Source organism: Pangasianodon hypophthalmus, chromosome 14 (assembly GCF_027358585.1).
Source record: "Pangasianodon hypophthalmus isolate fPanHyp1 chromosome 14, fPanHyp1.pri, whole genome shotgun sequence".
Taxonomy (NCBI): domain Eukaryota; kingdom Metazoa; phylum Chordata; class Actinopteri; order Siluriformes; family Pangasiidae; genus Pangasianodon; species Pangasianodon hypophthalmus.
Genome location: NC_069723.1, coordinates 18,811,386 through 18,829,090, shown reverse-complemented (window position 1 = coordinate 18,829,090; position 17,705 = coordinate 18,811,386). Strand labels below are relative to the sequence as shown.

At 37.7% G+C, this 17,705-nt stretch overlaps 1 protein-coding gene across 2 annotated transcripts in view; it reads left to right on the top strand.

The window, feature by feature from the left end:
• clstn2b (calsyntenin 2b) overlaps positions 1 to 17,705 on the top strand; it is a 210,467-nt gene that overhangs the window by 128,900 nt on the left and 63,862 nt on the right. For both annotated transcript variants that reach the window (XM_034310713.2, XM_034310712.2), the window contains exons 5-6: positions 1,839 to 1,988; positions 11,181 to 11,366. In XM_034310713.2, coding sequence (XP_034166604.2) covers positions 1,839 to 1,988; positions 11,181 to 11,366 — 336 coding nt within the window. The remainder of the gene's footprint in view (positions 1 to 1,838; positions 1,989 to 11,180; positions 11,367 to 17,705) is intronic.

Here is a 17,705-nt window from a genome sequence, read left to right as displayed (position 1 = left end):
TTAACTGCCAATAGAATAAGAAAATTTAAAGCTCAAAATACGTTTAATAATCTTATATTTGGTTTATCTACGATTTGGCAATCTTATAATAGGAAATACTAGATAAATTTGACTATATTCAAGATATTTTTACTTGCTAAGATGGCAGTTTTGTAGTGAATTGAGTTTTTTGAGTGAAGTACTAGAAAACCTGGACAGCAGCATGTTTTGTTGAGAAGTGCTTAAAAAGTGCTGGAATCCAATAAAGTAAAAGCTTTTGAGTGTTAATCCCTGACCTCATGAAATCTTACATTTTATCATAATTTTATTCATTAATTTTGGTACAGTTAAGACTTTTGATTTTTCCCTGTTCACGATAAAAATCATGAAGCATCCAGAACCTACTGCCTATGAAAAGACAGGAAAAGACAGGAAACAAGCATTTCCACCTTTTCATCTTTAAGGAGAGGTGTAATAATATTATCAGTTGGGAAGGTCAAAAATGTCCTTTTGTCTGAAACCCGAAACAGGCGTTTCTGATTAATTTTTGGCGGATATTTTTCTGTGGCATCCCTAATAAATATAGCTAAATGATGTTAAATATAAACTTGTCTAATGTTACCAAAGTTCAACATACAGTGATAGAATTTTATCTTATTTTTTTGCAATAAAGAACTCTTGATGAGATGCATGAGATGGCTGATGGGGCGGGGTTTCCAGGGGATGTCAGTTAATATCGGAGAGTTCAAAATGTGCGTGAATCGTTCCTGATTAATATGTTGATTGGCTTATCTCCCATTCCATTGTGGAGAAAAAGACAGCTCTTTTTGGGTTATTCTGAGTCGGAATTCTGATGTTAAATTGCTGATCATCATGATAGTTTGTAAAAGTACTGGTGTGATTGGATTCAGTGGATTTTTATTTTGACAATAACCTGAGAGTGTTTTATTTTGGCCTAGAAATAAGCACACTCTTATATAAGAGATAATGCCAAACGAAGCTTATATCAGAAAATAACAGATGAGGCGGAGGAGAAGATCACTATACTGCAAGGCAAAGTGGTGTTTCCTCAGATCTGATGTGTTCTGATAACTGGACACTCCAGTGGGTGTTATCTTGCTTACAGCATAGCCACTAAACTTAGCAGCATTTAAAAACAGGGACACTGAATTGTTTCACTTAATCATAAGTAACTGATGGTGAAATCCGATAGAGCTTTTTTTATTTATTATTTCCATTTCCCATTTGGTATCTCCAAACATATTAAAACTAATGTCAAGTCCATCAAATCCATCATACAAATTGTTTAGTAGAAAAGGAGGAAAAGCGAAAGCATAATGTAAATAATATACAGTGTGTGCATAAGTATTCACCTCCCTTGAATTATTCCACATTTTGGTAAAGTGAAATGGACTGTAGGCCATAAATGTACACAGTATTGCTCATAATATTGGAGTAGATTTAAAAATCAATATTAAAAAAGTCAGTGGTAGAGTAAAAAGGGGATTAGTCAGAGAAGCAACCAAGATATTGTAGGCTAATTAGTGCTATTCATAACATATAATCCAAATTAAATCTATTTCAGTTCTAGGCTGTAACACTACAAAATACTTCAATACTTATGCAACACACTGTAGGTTCTTCATCATGACTACATTCCAGCATGCTTGCTGACATTAACCAAAACATGTGATCTTTTTTTTTTTTTTTTTGACCAGATCCACTTTTGAGAGTCATCAAGTGGTATTGTGAATATAACTGTAATCAGTTTAAGTTGATCATAACATTGTAAAATCAGTGCAACCTCCTGAGTCCTGGTGTGTGTGTGTGTGTGTGTGTGCGTGTGTGCGTGTGTGTAGGCAACATCAGGAACACGGAGAGCCTGAGCTTTGACACCCAGCCACACTATGAGATCAGTGTGACAGCTTTTGACTGTGGGCAGAAGAGAGCGACACGGAGTGCGACTGTACACATTCACGTCAAACCCATCTGCAAACCCGGCTGGCAAGGTACGAGATGCCAATTAACACGTGTGTGTGTGTGTGTGTGTGTTTGTGTGAGTATGTTTATGGAGAAATATGATTCAGACTGTCTGACACTGTCTGAAAACCAGGCACACCTCTCTGGATCATGCACACACTCACACATACACACTCTTATGGAATACCACCTCATCTTTCTGTCATTTCTCATACATCGCTTAGCAGCTACTTATTATTTCTGACTCTCTTTTGCTCTTTCAGTGTTATTTTGTCTTCAGCTTTCTTTCCTTTTATATTCTCTGACTCCTTACGTGAACTTTTTCTATTTTTGAAACAGACACCAACACAGCTGTGAAACTGGTTTGAGTGTGGCTGTTTAGCTGTGTGTGGGTATGAGTGGGTGTGTGTGTGGGTGTGTGTGTGGGTGTGTGTGTGGGTGTGTGTGTGGGTGTGTGTGTGGGTGTGTGTGTGGGTGGGTGTGTGGGTGGGTGTGTGTGTGGGTGTGTGTGTGGTGTGCTTGCATTGTTAATATCTACAGATTCAGAAGAAACTTCTTTCTTTGTTAAAGATAACCTACTGAAGTTTTTTCAGTTCATTTGCCTTTTTACTGTTACTGTAGATACAGCTGACAAACACACACCCAACACAGTCATTATTACAGAATATGTTATAGTCTTGTAAAATACATTATCTTTCCCAAAAGTATTGCAGTGGATGACATCAGTCTCTGTAAATCTCAGAAGAAGCATAGTGCAAAAGAAGCATACCATATGCCATATGCATATGGCCATATGCAGTAGTAAAATAAATAATTAAAAAAATGTATAGCCTGTATAACTTATTCTGTCTAATATCCTAATTAATGTGAAAAAACACAATTATACATTAACTTTACTCAGATCATGTCTCACTTGTTAATGGTGGTTATCCTATTTGTTTTTTTGTTTTTTTTTCCACTTTAAATCTTATTGCAGCTACGTGTTTGCTTTGCCTTTTTTTGAATGTTGAACCTTCCTTGCTGAAGCACTCCATTTCAGGGTTGCCAGATTGTATCTCACAAATTGATGTGTTCTTACTCCATTCACATGTGGAACCAAATAACCTTGTGCTAATAAATATAATTGTGTTTAGATGTCATTTAGATATCGTTTATAGTCATTTGGGAAAGTTTTAATTGAATTACATTGGAAAGAGTTAAACCAATCTGGCAACCAAAATGTCACATAACCACCTCCCCTACTTTACACAGATTTTGCTGGGTTGACATGATGAAATTTGGATTCGTGCACTGCAACATGGTGCATAAATCTCAAATAGGGCTTGAATTAAATATCAGTAATATTTATATAGCGTATCAGCTGTCAGGGTGTCATGTGACAGTTTCACCCCTTATCACCAGAATACTAGACTTTCATGTCATCTGAACTCTCACTTGATACTTATTACTTGCTCATTTACTCATTGTTTATAGACTCCCAGTTATTTTCATTAGCTCATTGCGAAGTCTTGCCTTTCTGATTGCATTTGTATGCCTTTAAATTTCATTTTTGTTTTGTTATTTTTCCAGTTTCTGGTACTTCTCGATTGTTTACTGATTGACACTCTTTGCAAATCCTTCATGTATTGATGGCCGATTGTTTGTCCATTGCTTTTGCCTATTGTGCCTGTCTAAGACTTCATTTATGTGCTAAGTTTATTCCAAAATAAACTTACCTCTCTCAGAGCATGCAAACAGTTACAATAACAGTAATCCAGAACAGTGGGACAAAGGCAATAGTAGTTTTCTAGAAGGATCAAATTAATCTCAAATTACTGTAAAACAGCTATCAGTCTAGGATGGTTAAGACCAAGACTAGCTTCCTCCGAGACATGTGAAATCAGCCATCACATCTTTTCAACTACTGCTATTAAAATGTCATAGTGCAGCTTAAAATTCAGCACAAACAGCCCTGTTCTGTCTACACAAGTTATCAGGCGCCCATGATAATAGATACATGAAATATCACTTTTGGAATGTGAGAAGTAGCAATTTTTTTCCTGCAAACCAAGTCATTGGTAAGCCATGTCCATAATTTGAATGAATCCCAGAATGTCTTCCCACTGAGTGCTTCCATAATTTAAGAATTATTTAGCCTACGAAGTGCACTTCCTGTTAATTATTTCCAAAATAAACCATGAAGAAGAAGAAAGTTTTCTTGTTCACCCTGAACTGACCTAGCAAATTAAACGAAAGTGTGAAAATACTTTTTATATTAGGGAGAGTGGGAGAGGGAGAGGGGGAAAACCAAGTGGGTCTGTAGCGAGTAAACAGTTTCCTGCTGGGCTTCATAACTAGAAGTAAATAATTCAGCAGGGATTCCGAGTGAGCTTCTCAAATATACCGACACACACACATACGTGCACACAAATGAACACACTCTCTGTGTACTTTAACACTGCTACAGCAGCGGCTATCCTGTGGAGGAGGGTTTTGAAGCAGACCACAGAGCATGTCATTAAGTGCATATGTGAACTCAAAGATGCCCTTCGATCGTTTCTGAATAGGTATGCAGTACTCAAATGATTTTATCACACTCAGAGTGGTAGGGTTTTCTAAGAAGTCTTGTCAATATGGTCATTTTGAACATGAATTTGAAGTATGAATAGTGAATCTGTGAATATGTGTATATATGAATACTTCCCTATATGGACTCAAACATTTCAATGTGCTATGTATACAATACTTACAAGAAGATGCCATATAAACGTCTCATTCTTTTAGTATTCCCTGCATTTGAAAGTTGAAAAGAGATGTTTCTCAACCCATGGAAATTCAATTTGCAGTGAAGGCTAAGTGTGGAACTACAAACATCTACGGTTTAGCTGTAGCATTTACGATTTTTTTTAACCTCTTGCTACGGCAGTATAGGAGACACCTGAAAATTACACTTTTCTGCCTTTTCATCTAAAGCAGTGGTCTGAACAAATGCAAATACAATTCAACCAGTGGAAAATGGAATTCACCGAAGGGGAAAGGACATGGGACGTGAATGACACCCATTTGCTTCTGGTAGCAGTTACTTTTGCTTCACACTGTTTTTTTTTTTTTTTTTTTTTTTTTTTAAGGTGAATTTGACCTGTGACTTCATGAGCCATGGTCCTGTGAGCCAATAGAAAACAAGTGGGCAGGACTGTGGTCTCTTTTCTCATTTACAAATTGGAGGAGCTGCTAATTATTACATAGCGGTCACACTAGATTTTTTGCGTCACTAATTTCTCATTGATGCTTGGTGCACACCATTAAAAAATAGCCATCTCATCCACAGACGTACGCTAGGGTTTCTATAGTAAAATTCTGTTTTTTATTTTTTATTTTTTATCAGTGTTACATTCTTGTAGCAATGTTGTTAGAGTCTTTTCTTAGTACATGTACAAACACATCTGTGGAAACTGTTGATACTCCTGCCAGATTTACTGTTTCCACTGCTTCCTTTATGTTGTCTGTATAAAAGACTCAACAGCAATGTGCTAGCTAGTTAAATCATAATCCAGAGCCATTAGCTAGCTCATACTCGCCATCCGTTTTTCTCAGTTTTCATGACTGGAACACCTTGTAGTCATGTCAAAAGCATGACTTTAAGAATTCTTGAAGACACACCCACTCAGAGCAGCTTGCATATCCGTTTTGAGACTTGGTGACACACAGCATTGAACTCAATAAGGGCTCGTGTTCATGTGGGTTTTCTACAGGTTCTCTGATTTCCCATCTTGTAAAAACATGTTAATAGGCAGATTGGCTATGCTAAATTGTTACTAGTTGTGACTGTGTGTGTGAATATGTGAGTGCACGGTACCCTGCCATGGTCTGGGGGTTTCCCTCTCCACACTCAGTGTTCTTGGGATAGCCTTCGTATCCACTGTGACCCTGACCACCTGACCAAGATAAAGCGATGATTGAAGATGAATGAACAGTGAATGTCTTCTGGGGTCTGTGAGTTCTTGTTGCTTCTGTGTCTTGCTGCTCTCAGCTAGTTTTCTATCAAACACGACCTGATATCAGCAAAATAATATGAGTGTCTGAAATTAATTGAGCAGCTTCATCTTAATCCCTGCTGAATGATTACTGTCCTCTTATGAGACCACTAGCATTACCATAATTGTAAACCATGTGAATGCTATTCCTGTCTTCTTCTTCAAATTCAGTTTCACACTTATTCTTGAACATTTCCAACACACACACACCCAGACACATGCACACATTCAGTCTAAACAGACTAACAGCCAAAACAACACTTTAGAGAAAATAACTAAAAAAAAAAAAAAAAAAACAATAATTGCAGAGTGTGTTACAAAAGCTGTGTCTAACATTTTCCCAGTGTGTGTATGTGTGTGCGTGCGTGTGTGTGTGTGTGTGTGTGTGCGTGCTTGATAACGAATCAAAGTGACAGCTGCTTGTGTCACCCAACATATTGTGTTACTTCTTTGTGACTTGTTTTTTTGTGCCATAAGTTTGTTTATTAGTCTTGCACAGCATCTACAAGGCTAACTTTGTTAACAACTAAGTGAAGCTTACAACTTCCTGTTTGCAAAATGAGTGTCAAAGCATCACCCAGTCGCTACGAAAAGTTGAATAGACGCTCTATTAGACTTGCTGTATTAGTATTAGGCTTGCTTATGTAAGTTTGGACACAATCTGACACCTTTATCTATTAAGGATGTCGCAGATCTGAGAAACTGTAGTGGAATCAATTGTGAAGTCAAATCACTTTCTTCCTCAGTGCATAGTCACTTCACACAATCATTGCCCATAAAAAAAGGCATAATTGTAATTTTGAGTTATGTGTGCAATCTACACGAACCTAAATGATTTAGATGAAAATATACTTCACATATGATTAGTATATTCAATTTACTTCAAACTCATTCTGCTATTTTATGAAAGTGATTACGTAGAAATTGTGTATTATTGAATCCATGTGTGTATTCCCACCTCCCGTCTGACAATAACAAAGTCGTTATTGAAAATGGATGAATGAATAAATTAATGTATTACTGACTTTTTACTTTCATGTTTTTTGAGGCATGTGTGTAATTTACACAAACCTAAATGGGTCCCTATAAGCTTCCCTTACGACCTTACAAGTTAGACTTAAAGAACTAGAGAACCAAACTTCAGTCATCAAACACAGATTAGTATCTTTAGTGAGACATAAAAGTACTGTACATTACTTTATACTCATGGAGCATCACAAAGTAAACGTAATACTACGTCAACGTGCAGCAGCATAAAAATCCTGTGACTTTAGTAATAAAACTAAAACAATAACTTTCAACTGTGTATGTGAGCAAATTGATAAAAAAAAAAAAAGCTAAAGCAATAGCAGTTATCTGTGTGAATGAACAAAGCACAAGCTTGCTCACATTCCTCTCACAGCAGGAGTAATAACAGTAACACTTTTTATTTATTTCTGTGATCTAAACCTTGCATCATATCGAAAACTGCTAACTTGAAAGTGCACCACTTCGCACTGCACAACCATCTGGGGGCTCATTTCTCACAGAGAGCCATAACTTTGAATGCTATGAAAGTGTATTCACCACTGGTTTGTGCTTTTTGCCTTATTGTATTTGCATACGCATGCCGAGATTTAGTGACATACACTATGATGTGACTTACACTGTGACATACACCTTATGCATGGAACTATCCACTTAGCAGCTTATGACCATGGTCGGAGGTACAGGTGTCCTGTCTTCCAAATCTGAGGACAGCATCCTCTCACTCGTTTCTTTCTTAGAGGCCATGCACCCCTCCACAGCTGGCTAGTGGAGCTTGTGTCTAAGCATTGCTCTCATATCCCTTTAAACACTATGTGCTGTTTATTGCTGAATCTGCTACTCTATTCACCTCACAGTGAGCAGCATTACTGATCATTTTCTCCTGCAGTGTTGATTCCTGTCTCCGTGTTTTTCCTCCTGCATTTTTGCCACATTCTCTGCCAACTAACTGGCTAGCAGAGCTTGAGGCACTGTGAGTGTAGTAGAACGGTGCTCCCTTGATACACCATGATGAAGGACTATACCCAGATGTGTGCCTTGTTAAAGTGCTGAGTGCAGCCACACTGATAAGTCCCTTAAAAAAAAAAAATCTTACAATATTGCATCACAAATGTGACATGCACTGGCAATTTGTTGGCACAAACTTGACCAGTTCTCTCTGCCTTGAACAGAATCTTCTCCAGTGGCCCACTTACAGCTGGCCTTGTTGAGAGCAAGTGATTTTCTGAGAATACACAGTGTTGTGGCAGATCCTCTGTCGAGTCAGCACACTGTTCAAAGCTGTGGCGTCTGCAACCCAAGATGATAGCCCATATCTAGTAAAGATTTGGCCAGGCAGTGTATGCCAAGTCAACACAATGCTGGTTGTGGCTTTCCCAGGCAAAGCCAAACAGTCCACTGGAACAAAATATCATGGTCTGGAACTGGCCTCACCACTTATAGACCATTCCTCTTCCTTTCCTCTACCACTTATTATTCCCACTTTGTGCAGAATTCAGCAACTAGACCACAGTGGTGGCTCCAAGATGGCCAGCAAGACCTTAACTCGTATTACTGATTTTGCTGGTTGGAACCTTCAGGCAGCTTCCTCCATGAGCAGATCTGCCACTCAGAGTTAATCTCCAGCTGAGGTCTGAAGTCCAGCAGTCCAGGAGATACTTCTGGATGCAAGAACACCTAGTATATAGGCATTGTATGTCCTTGTGGAAATACCATTCTGTGAATGGCTGGACCTGGTGCATTGTTTGTTTCCTAGGATGCTGCTAAACAGAGACAAGTCCCCATCTGTAAAAGTGTTTGTGGCCACTATCTAAGCAGACCGCAATAAGGTGGATGGCATCTCTGCACAGTCCCATAGGCTGATTAGTACTTTTCTAAAGGGAGGGATGCACGTCCACCTGGACCGTACCCTAGTGGTGTGAGTTCTCTGCCGAAGGCCATATGATCTGAATTTGTGAATCATTTTACTGACCTTGCAGCCATCTGTCTGCAGATTATCCCCTGTTCTGCTTGTTGTGTGCCCTGTGGTGTTATTTCAAATGCATGGCAACTACCTCATCCTCTGACCAACTGTACAGTTGCTATGAGAGTAAGATAAGTTGGGGGCACTGTTGTGGTTACTCCACTGGGCAGAAAGTGTCACCTTGGCCTATAGACAGACTGGGCACTCAGGCCCTACAAGGAGGGGCTTGTAGGGGCTTGTATCTCCTCCTCACTTGCCTTATTTTGAGATGTACCACTCCAGGAAGTCTCTACTGCTGCTTCCTGGGAATCACCATGCATATTCTCCAGATTCTACAAGGTTAGCATCACCTCTCCCAGAGTTATGAGTATGGTGTTCACCTCTCAGGGCAAGTGTCCAAGTGTTTCACACTACTCTGGTGGTTAAAACTGAATGCTAGTTCTGCACCAGCTTAGCAAGCAGTTTTGAAGGAAAGGTAGCTGTGTGGTGGTATTTATTGTAAGCGTTCTTTCATATATGTTATACATCACTGCAGGACTTTCATGGAACATCTCAGTGCACATGCACACATGCAGAAGGAGATGTTTCACACTTCCCCTGAGGGTTATCCAGCATTTATATATTTTGACAGTTGCATATTTAACTAGCATTTTCATACACTTATTCATTACAACAATTCTGAGATCAGTAAAACTATAAACTGCAATAAATCAAAAACAGGTAATTAAATTAGCCATGGAGCTTTCAGCATTGCACAGTTTCCAAATGTGGTGTGATAAATGCATTTCATATTCAATACACACAAACCCTTCAAATATTCAGACTGTGTGAGATTGAACAACCCTAATAACAAATGTTGTTGCTGACAGAAAAACTCAAAATAAGTTTATAGTGTGCCTTCCATATTAATGGGCAACATGAGCTTGAGTTAATGCATGCACATTTTAGATTCTAGTAAATCACCCATTAAATTGGCCACGCGCACCAACACAAGGGTGCTAATGACACATTCTAGTGAGTAGGCCTGTGACAATAACAAATGTTCACACCACAATAATTGCCTAATGAAAAAGTTTTGTTTTTTATTGCTTACAACATTGGTAAAGTATTGTATTTAAAATAATACATGGACTTGTTTGCATTGGGCAGCGTTTTGATGTGAAAAGTGGTCAAAGCAATAGATTACAATGGAATGTATATGGAATGATTATCTAGGGAACAAAATTATGGAATGATTATCTCAGCTATGAATCCATGGAAATCCTTCTTTGAATTAGGTAAAATTAAGTAAGACATCTCGTTACCTCAGTATTATTATGCTTTATCTGGTGAAAATAAGTCAAAAATAAATTTTGTGGCTAACATTAGCATATAGATTATCATTAAATATTACTGATACTAATATTATTAGCTAGCTATTTGTGCAATGTGCTTATTAACCTAAACTCTCCTGTGTAAATGGAGCTGAAGGTTAGTCAGTAGACGTGTAAGATGTGTTTGTGTAGTGGCGTAGAAACATGTAATGTATCTTCTAATGTATTTGAAAATATAGGTAAAGCATCTTATCAGTTTTTAAAAATTGAAACATCTTGTGTTTTACATCTTGCTTTATGCTTAAAATTTCTTTCTCTACTGAATTATATGATTTATGAGTTATGTAAGAGATTGTAAGAGATTAAGAGTATATGATTTTACAGAATTATAATGTTATATCTGTGTTAGGCCAATGTTTGAAAATCCATTTTCAAAATGTCTCAAAATTTACATGATGTAAATTTGAAGTAAGTCTCTAACACTGAAATTTACATTTACAGATCTATAAGCGTAGGTCTTGTTGAGCTGTAAATGTAAACTTTAGTATGCTAGTATGCTAGTTTGAATGTCAAAACTTTGATGTCCCGTAAAACAGATAGAATGTTATAATACTAAGGTCACAGTCTTTCCCTGTCTGTTTTCTTAATACAAAACAAAAAAGAATTCTGGCCAAAAAGCTGCATACACAGGCAATTTTCTCTTAAATGGAACACAGCCATAAGGACAGTCACTATATATAAATATCTCTATATATAGTATAACTGATTAGCCATACATGCCTACTACTGAGTGATAATTAAGCACAAATTGGCTTATGACATCACTTTTATTTGACACACCAGAATCTTGGCTATTCAATATACTGCAATATCTATCATTCTCTCTCTCTCTTTCCTTCACACTAGGCTGGAGTAAACGTGTGGACTATGAGCCAGGTATGGGTAGTAAACCACTATTTCCCAAGATGCACCTGGAGACGTGTGAGGGCACGGTGTCTTCGGTCAGGACCACTGTTGAGCTACAGACTGGTCATATTGGGAAAGGCTGCGATCGAGAGACCTACTCAGAGAAATCTCTGCAGAAACTCTGTGGTGAGTTCAGTGAGTTGGTTTGCCTTAATATTCATGATGGTGAAAGGAAACTAGCCTGGATTTCACGTGACTTTTACCCCAGTGAATAACACAGTTCACAATTGCACTGTCTGTCCTGGACAGCACTAGTCTGCAGATTTTTTGAAGCGGTCAGAGTTGATGATTGGCACAGAAAATTGAGACGTGTTCATGGCAGAAAGACTTTTTCTTCAGGGCAGTCACAGTGAGTCACAGTGTATCAGACATGTCTGAATTTTTTGTCCAGAACAATTCATATCTGAATGGAACATTGGAATAGCTGATCAAATTTGAGAGGGCAAAAACCGTAAATACAGGAGTCTTGAGAAAACTAGATCAAGAAAAATGGCATTTGTGGCTGCAGTCAAATTCCCCAGTGGAGGACAAACCAAGTGAGTTGTAGAAGGAGCATGATGAAAACGGAATACAAAGCTGAGTTGCAAAAGCTTTGCACCAAACAATAAGACTTCCATGTTTGCTTTGTTAACATCATCTTCCAGTAACAATACTGTTACTCAAATACAAAGCATAATCCATAGACAATTAGTATATGATTTCTAGTTTCATATATGGTTTCTAGCACCTTAAACTGATCGACACTTTAAATTTCATTGTACATGTGGCATGTTACAATGACAATAATAGCCTAACTAACTAACTAACTAGTTGCTTACGGTGCCAAAATTGTTGCAGAAAAATGAAAAAAAAAAAAATAATAATCTTTTCATAATCTATTACAAATTTTACAGTCCTATAGTATTTTCCAACAACAAAAAAAATACAACAAAAATGTTAAGTTTTAAATGTTGTAAAGGTTTAAGGGCTAGTGTAACACTGGTGTGTATTCAGCTAAATTGTCCAGTTAAAGCAAAACTCCACAACCCAGTTGCTGATTGTTGGCCACTGATGCGATTTGACAAAAGCATTTTGAACCGTTAAATGCTTTCCAAGATAGAGGTCACTCGCTCACTGGTTTGGAAAATGAAACAGAAAATAGCTGATGTGTTTTTGACGAGCAGCAAGAGTTCAAAGCAGGACATTTACTGAGTGTATTCTAAGCAAGAAAAAAATAATAAATATATAACATGGGTTATCCTTGTGAGTGATGTCTTACCTTGTATCTTACCATTCTAAAGATGGTATAAGGTAGTGTTTTAACTCATTCTTAAAATCCACTGCTTAAGGCAGTCCTAAGCCAGGGAGTTTGGGTTTCATTCCCATCCGGAGTGTTCAAGTGTACAGGTTACAGGTGACAACTTACAAGTCAAGATCACCTTTCATCCTCGTCCTTTTTCCTTACTTGTAAGCAGTGGTCTATTTTTAAAAAATCAAATCAAAGCTAGCAGTCTACACATGAAACAGCCCAATTTATGCAAAATACCTTAATTAAATTAGATGAACTCATATTTACTGCTTTATTAACTCTAGACATCCTTCAATGGTTAATGTTAGCTATCATACATGATTTTCTCTTTATAAAGAATCTTGAAACGACATAGGGTTCACTTTGATCTCTGAAGTTGAAATCTTCCACGGTATGACAGATGAAAAGTGTGTATTTCTGTACAACTTTGCGCTGAGTGGAACTTGTTACTCTGATATTGAACTCCCAATACAAAGCTATTTGGCATGTAAATCCCATGAATGCAATTATGTTTATTTTGTTAAAAATGAAAAAAGTAATAATAACAACATGACTATTGAGTCAGGGAACTAAAATATTCCATAATATATTGTTTCTGGGCTGTTGCTTGCTCTTGGAGAGTATAATGTTAACATCTGTGTCTATTTATCCTCTGATCTGTTTTAGTGAGCATGCTCACATATGCCAGCTAGTTCCTAACAGGTTTTGGTGTGGGTTTTTTTTTCTGTATTTTGTGCTTTTAAAATCTCACAAAGGTGAGTCAGTTATGTCTTCTGCTTGCTTTATTTTATCTACACATTGTTATTGCTGGGAATAGTAAGGCGGTAGAAACCTTTGCTCACCTTTAGTGTGTGTATTTGATCTAGAGAACTGTGTCTTTTTGTTTTTTCTCTGTTATAGCTATCATGTTAACATACTTATGGATAATGGTGCATGTTTGATGTTTCCTTAACCCATTCTACCCTACTAGATAGTATGCTAGTACACCACTGTAATTGCCAGTTAGTGTGTAGGATGCAGATTGGGACGCAGCTCTGCATTCTCCAGGCATTAGAGTAATCCTCAGAAGTGGAGAAGGGCACAGTACAATGCATGTTATGAAATCTTCTTACGATCAATTTTTTTTACTAGGTTTTTTTCACAATTTTATTTCAAAATTTTAAATTAAAACCATTAAATCTCCATTAGAACAATAGTGATAGATACTCTATATGACCAAAAGTTTGAGGACACTTGACCATCACACTCATATGTGGACCTTCCCAAAGTTGGAAGCACACAAAAGCTTTGGACCAAATGAAAAGACTTGCTAAATGCATCAAAATGTTTTGCATTTTCCTAAAAAAACAACCTGTAAACTGTTTTGTAAGTTTTACACATCATATACGCTTATGGGTTAGTCTTACAATGGTGTGAATTTGGCTAAACTGTCTCATTAAAGCAAAACTCCACAACCTGGTTGCTGATTGTTGGCCACTGATGCGATTGTACACAACTGTATTGGATATCTTTATACATTGTATCATTAAAAAATCTCTTCACTAGAACTAAGTGGCCCAAACAAGACAATGCCCCTGTGCACAAAGCCAGCTCCATGAAGACATAGTTTGCTAAAGTTGGTCTGGAATATACTGAGTGGCCTGCACAGCCCCTGACCTCAACCCCACTCAACGCCTTTGGGATGAACTGGAACACCGACTCTTACTCCTTAGGAGATTTGACCAATGGGACAAGTTTGGTTTTTACCTTGACATTTTCTTTAGCTCTTCCAATCCCTGATATTTCTGCAGCTTCATCTGAATGCTTCAATTCCTTCCTTTGAATTCCTAAATGCTACAGAAAGCAATATAAAACTAATTATACCATAGCGTTGTTGAATTCTCGACTCTGATTGGTTGTGGACTTTTTTATAAAGGCAATATAAGAGGTCTATGTAAGAAAGGGGGCGAATCACTTTTAAATTGGCCACTTTGGTCTATATTTAACTGCTCTAACTAAATCTTTAAGGAAGTGGTATCATTTATTCATTACATGTGGCGGAAGCTCCTACTCAGAGCAGCATGTTTACCCAGCCACAGAGCCGGATATTCTCTACTTAATGTCATCAGTAAGGCTGCTTGGAAGTTGGAAATGGGTTGTAGAGGATTATTTTTTTTTCCACAAAAATTCATCACACTGCTATGTGATCTTTACAATTTTAAAATCAGGGATCTCGGACTCATTTTAGGTAATGGGCCACATTACACTTAGTATAATGTGAAGTGGGCTGGACCAAAAAAAACTCTGTTTAGTAGACCGATAATGCATCACCTTCTTTAAAATGTGTCCATTTGTCATCCTACATCCGAACAGTACATTCTGAATTCACAAACAGAATGAACACATTTGAGATTGGAAAAAGACCAGGCAGTTTCTGTGAGTGTGGGTGAGTCTGTAGCCCACTGTAGCCTCAGATTCCTGTTCATGGTTGACATTAGTGGAACCTAATCTGTGTCCTGCTGTTGTAGCCCATCCAACACAAGGGTCTGTGTGTTGTGCTTTCTGAGATGCTTTTCTGCTCACCGCGGTTGTAAAGAGTGGTTGAGTTACCATACGCTTCCTCGCAGCTCAAACCAGTCTGGTCATTCTCTCTTGACCTCTCTCATCAACAAGGCATTTAAACCCACAGAACTGCTGCTCACTGGATGACATTTTTTTGTTTTTTTATCACACTATTCTGTATAAACTCTAGACTCTTGTGTGAGAAAAGCCCAGGAGATCAGGTCAAGCATACTGTCCAAAAAACCTGTTATTCATGAAACTGGCTTTACAAGCCTAAATGCACTGTGTGTCTTGCATGCGGCACCTCCCTACCTCATACATATGCACGTGAGGGAGGATCATGCAAAAAGTGAAAGGTCTGCACAAAAAAATGGGAGAAAAAGGAAGTGCTTGGGAAGTGATTACATGTTCTGTTCAATGTACTAAAGTTTGGACGATTAGTGGTGCCCGGATTTGCTCATGACTTGGTCTGCCTCTGAAAAGCAGGTGTAAATTAACATTTACATTTACAGCATTTAACATAGCTAGTTTAGCCAGTTGTGCAGTTTTGCACTATAATTGGGTTAATTTAGAACTGCTGGCTTGGGTAGACCATTTTAAGATATTGATGAATGGACTCCTCAAGCAAACTATGTGTTTTAATACTGCTTGTACATTCTGCCACTCAGATCTGGCAACCCAGGACATATTTCATCATAAGCTTGAATTGTACATTAATTTCTTTGTATCCAACTAAGATATTTGACTCAATAAACAGGACTTTTTTAGTATTGCCAACTTTATAAATGTCATAGGAGCTGCAGTTGTGAAGAAGAAAAAAATGAATGCAGTTCCAGTAAGGAGGGTTAGTAAATGAAATGTTAATGTCATACGCAGTAAGCGTTAAACTGTAAAACAGCAAATTAAAAACATTAAATTAAATCATAAATGGCTTTTATGATTTAAACTGCATAAATTATCTTAGATACACTGCTGTGTAGTTTTCTAAGGAAATTGGCTGGTAAGTTTTCCAGGCTTCTTGGAGAATGTCAGAGAGCCTCATTGATGTCTTTATCCAAAACATGGCCTATTATGGTACATCACTTAATAAAATACAAATATTTCACTCTAACAGTGCTTTTTTTCTACTGATACACTGCTGCAGTAGATATTTCACAAATGCAGTTTTGATATGTTCAAGAATATCTTACTTTCAAATTGTAGTCTGTGCTGTCTCTCAAAGGTCACATGACTAGATGTGCACACAGTCTCCCTGATGCTAAACTTGTGCAGACGATGAGACGCTTTGCATGCCAATATGACTTCAAATGTCACACCCATATCACTGGAATTACCCAGTATATAAAATGTGACAGTATGTGTGTTGGTTGTACCAACAATTTGACAGCCAATATTTCTAAACCTGGAAAAGTCAGCACTAGCAGGTGCTAATGACTGTGGTTAATTAGAACCTCGGTTCCCTGTCGTCTTCCTTGTGTTCCTCAGCCGCCATGCAAGAACGAGCCTTCACCCTCTTTTCTAAAAGTGTACACAATTCTGGTGCAAGGAAGCACATTTAGTTTCACAGCTGTTGGCAAGAAGCTCAGTCTGAGTCCACGGAGAGCTTATGGCTGTCAGTGTGATATCTCACATAGTATCATGTACTAAAGACATGTGTGTGTTTGTGCCTTGCAGTGGAAAGTGTCACCACGCAGGATGAAAAGAAGTGTTACGAGCCAAGGATGCCAGCAAAAATCGCACCAAATTGGAAGAGAGGAATGAAGAGCCGAGAGAGAGAGAGAGAGAGAGAGGGATTAGTTTATTTTTGAGTACACGACAGAAGTGCGCTCATATTTTTAGATGCATCTGTATTATAACTCACTCCTTTAAAGCACTGTGCAAATACCAAACTAAGTTGAATTAACTTCCAAAACATTATTATCTATTTAATTTTTTCTACTAAATTCTTTCTCTTATAGGAAAATATCTAAAAACACGGTGTTGTGATGCGGCCCAACGCCAAGCAGTGTAACTGATACCGCCCCGAAGTTGATTAGTTTCCAATAACAGCACATCCTTACATGTTTTACTCCTCTTATACCACAGTGATTTGCCAACAATTACCATTTTAATTTATTGATGAACAACATATGTTTTTTTATTCTTTTATAGTTGCATGTAGTTATTGAACATCCATAAGACATGTTAGTTCCTGTTGTCGCTTACATTATAGCAGCTATAAACAGTCATTCTCTCAACAGTCTCAATAATTTCTCTCACTTGAAGTTAATAAGACAAAAAGGACATATTATGTTACAGAGAAACTGGGAAGCACAAACTCCTCTGTCCTGAAAACATACTGACTGTTACAAAGCGCTGACACTGTGTACATATATATATACAGTCAGGTCCATAAATATTGGGACAGTGACACAGTTTTGGTAATTTTGCCTCTGTACACCGCCACAGTGGATTTGAAATGAAGCAGTCAAGATGTGACTGAAGCGTAGACTTTCAGCTTTAATTCAAGGGGTTTAACAAAAATATTGCATTAACCGTTTAGGAATTACAGCCATTTTTTTACAGAGTTCCTCCATTTTCACAGGCTCAAAAGTAATGGGACAAACTAATATAATCATAAATATTAGGATTATTTT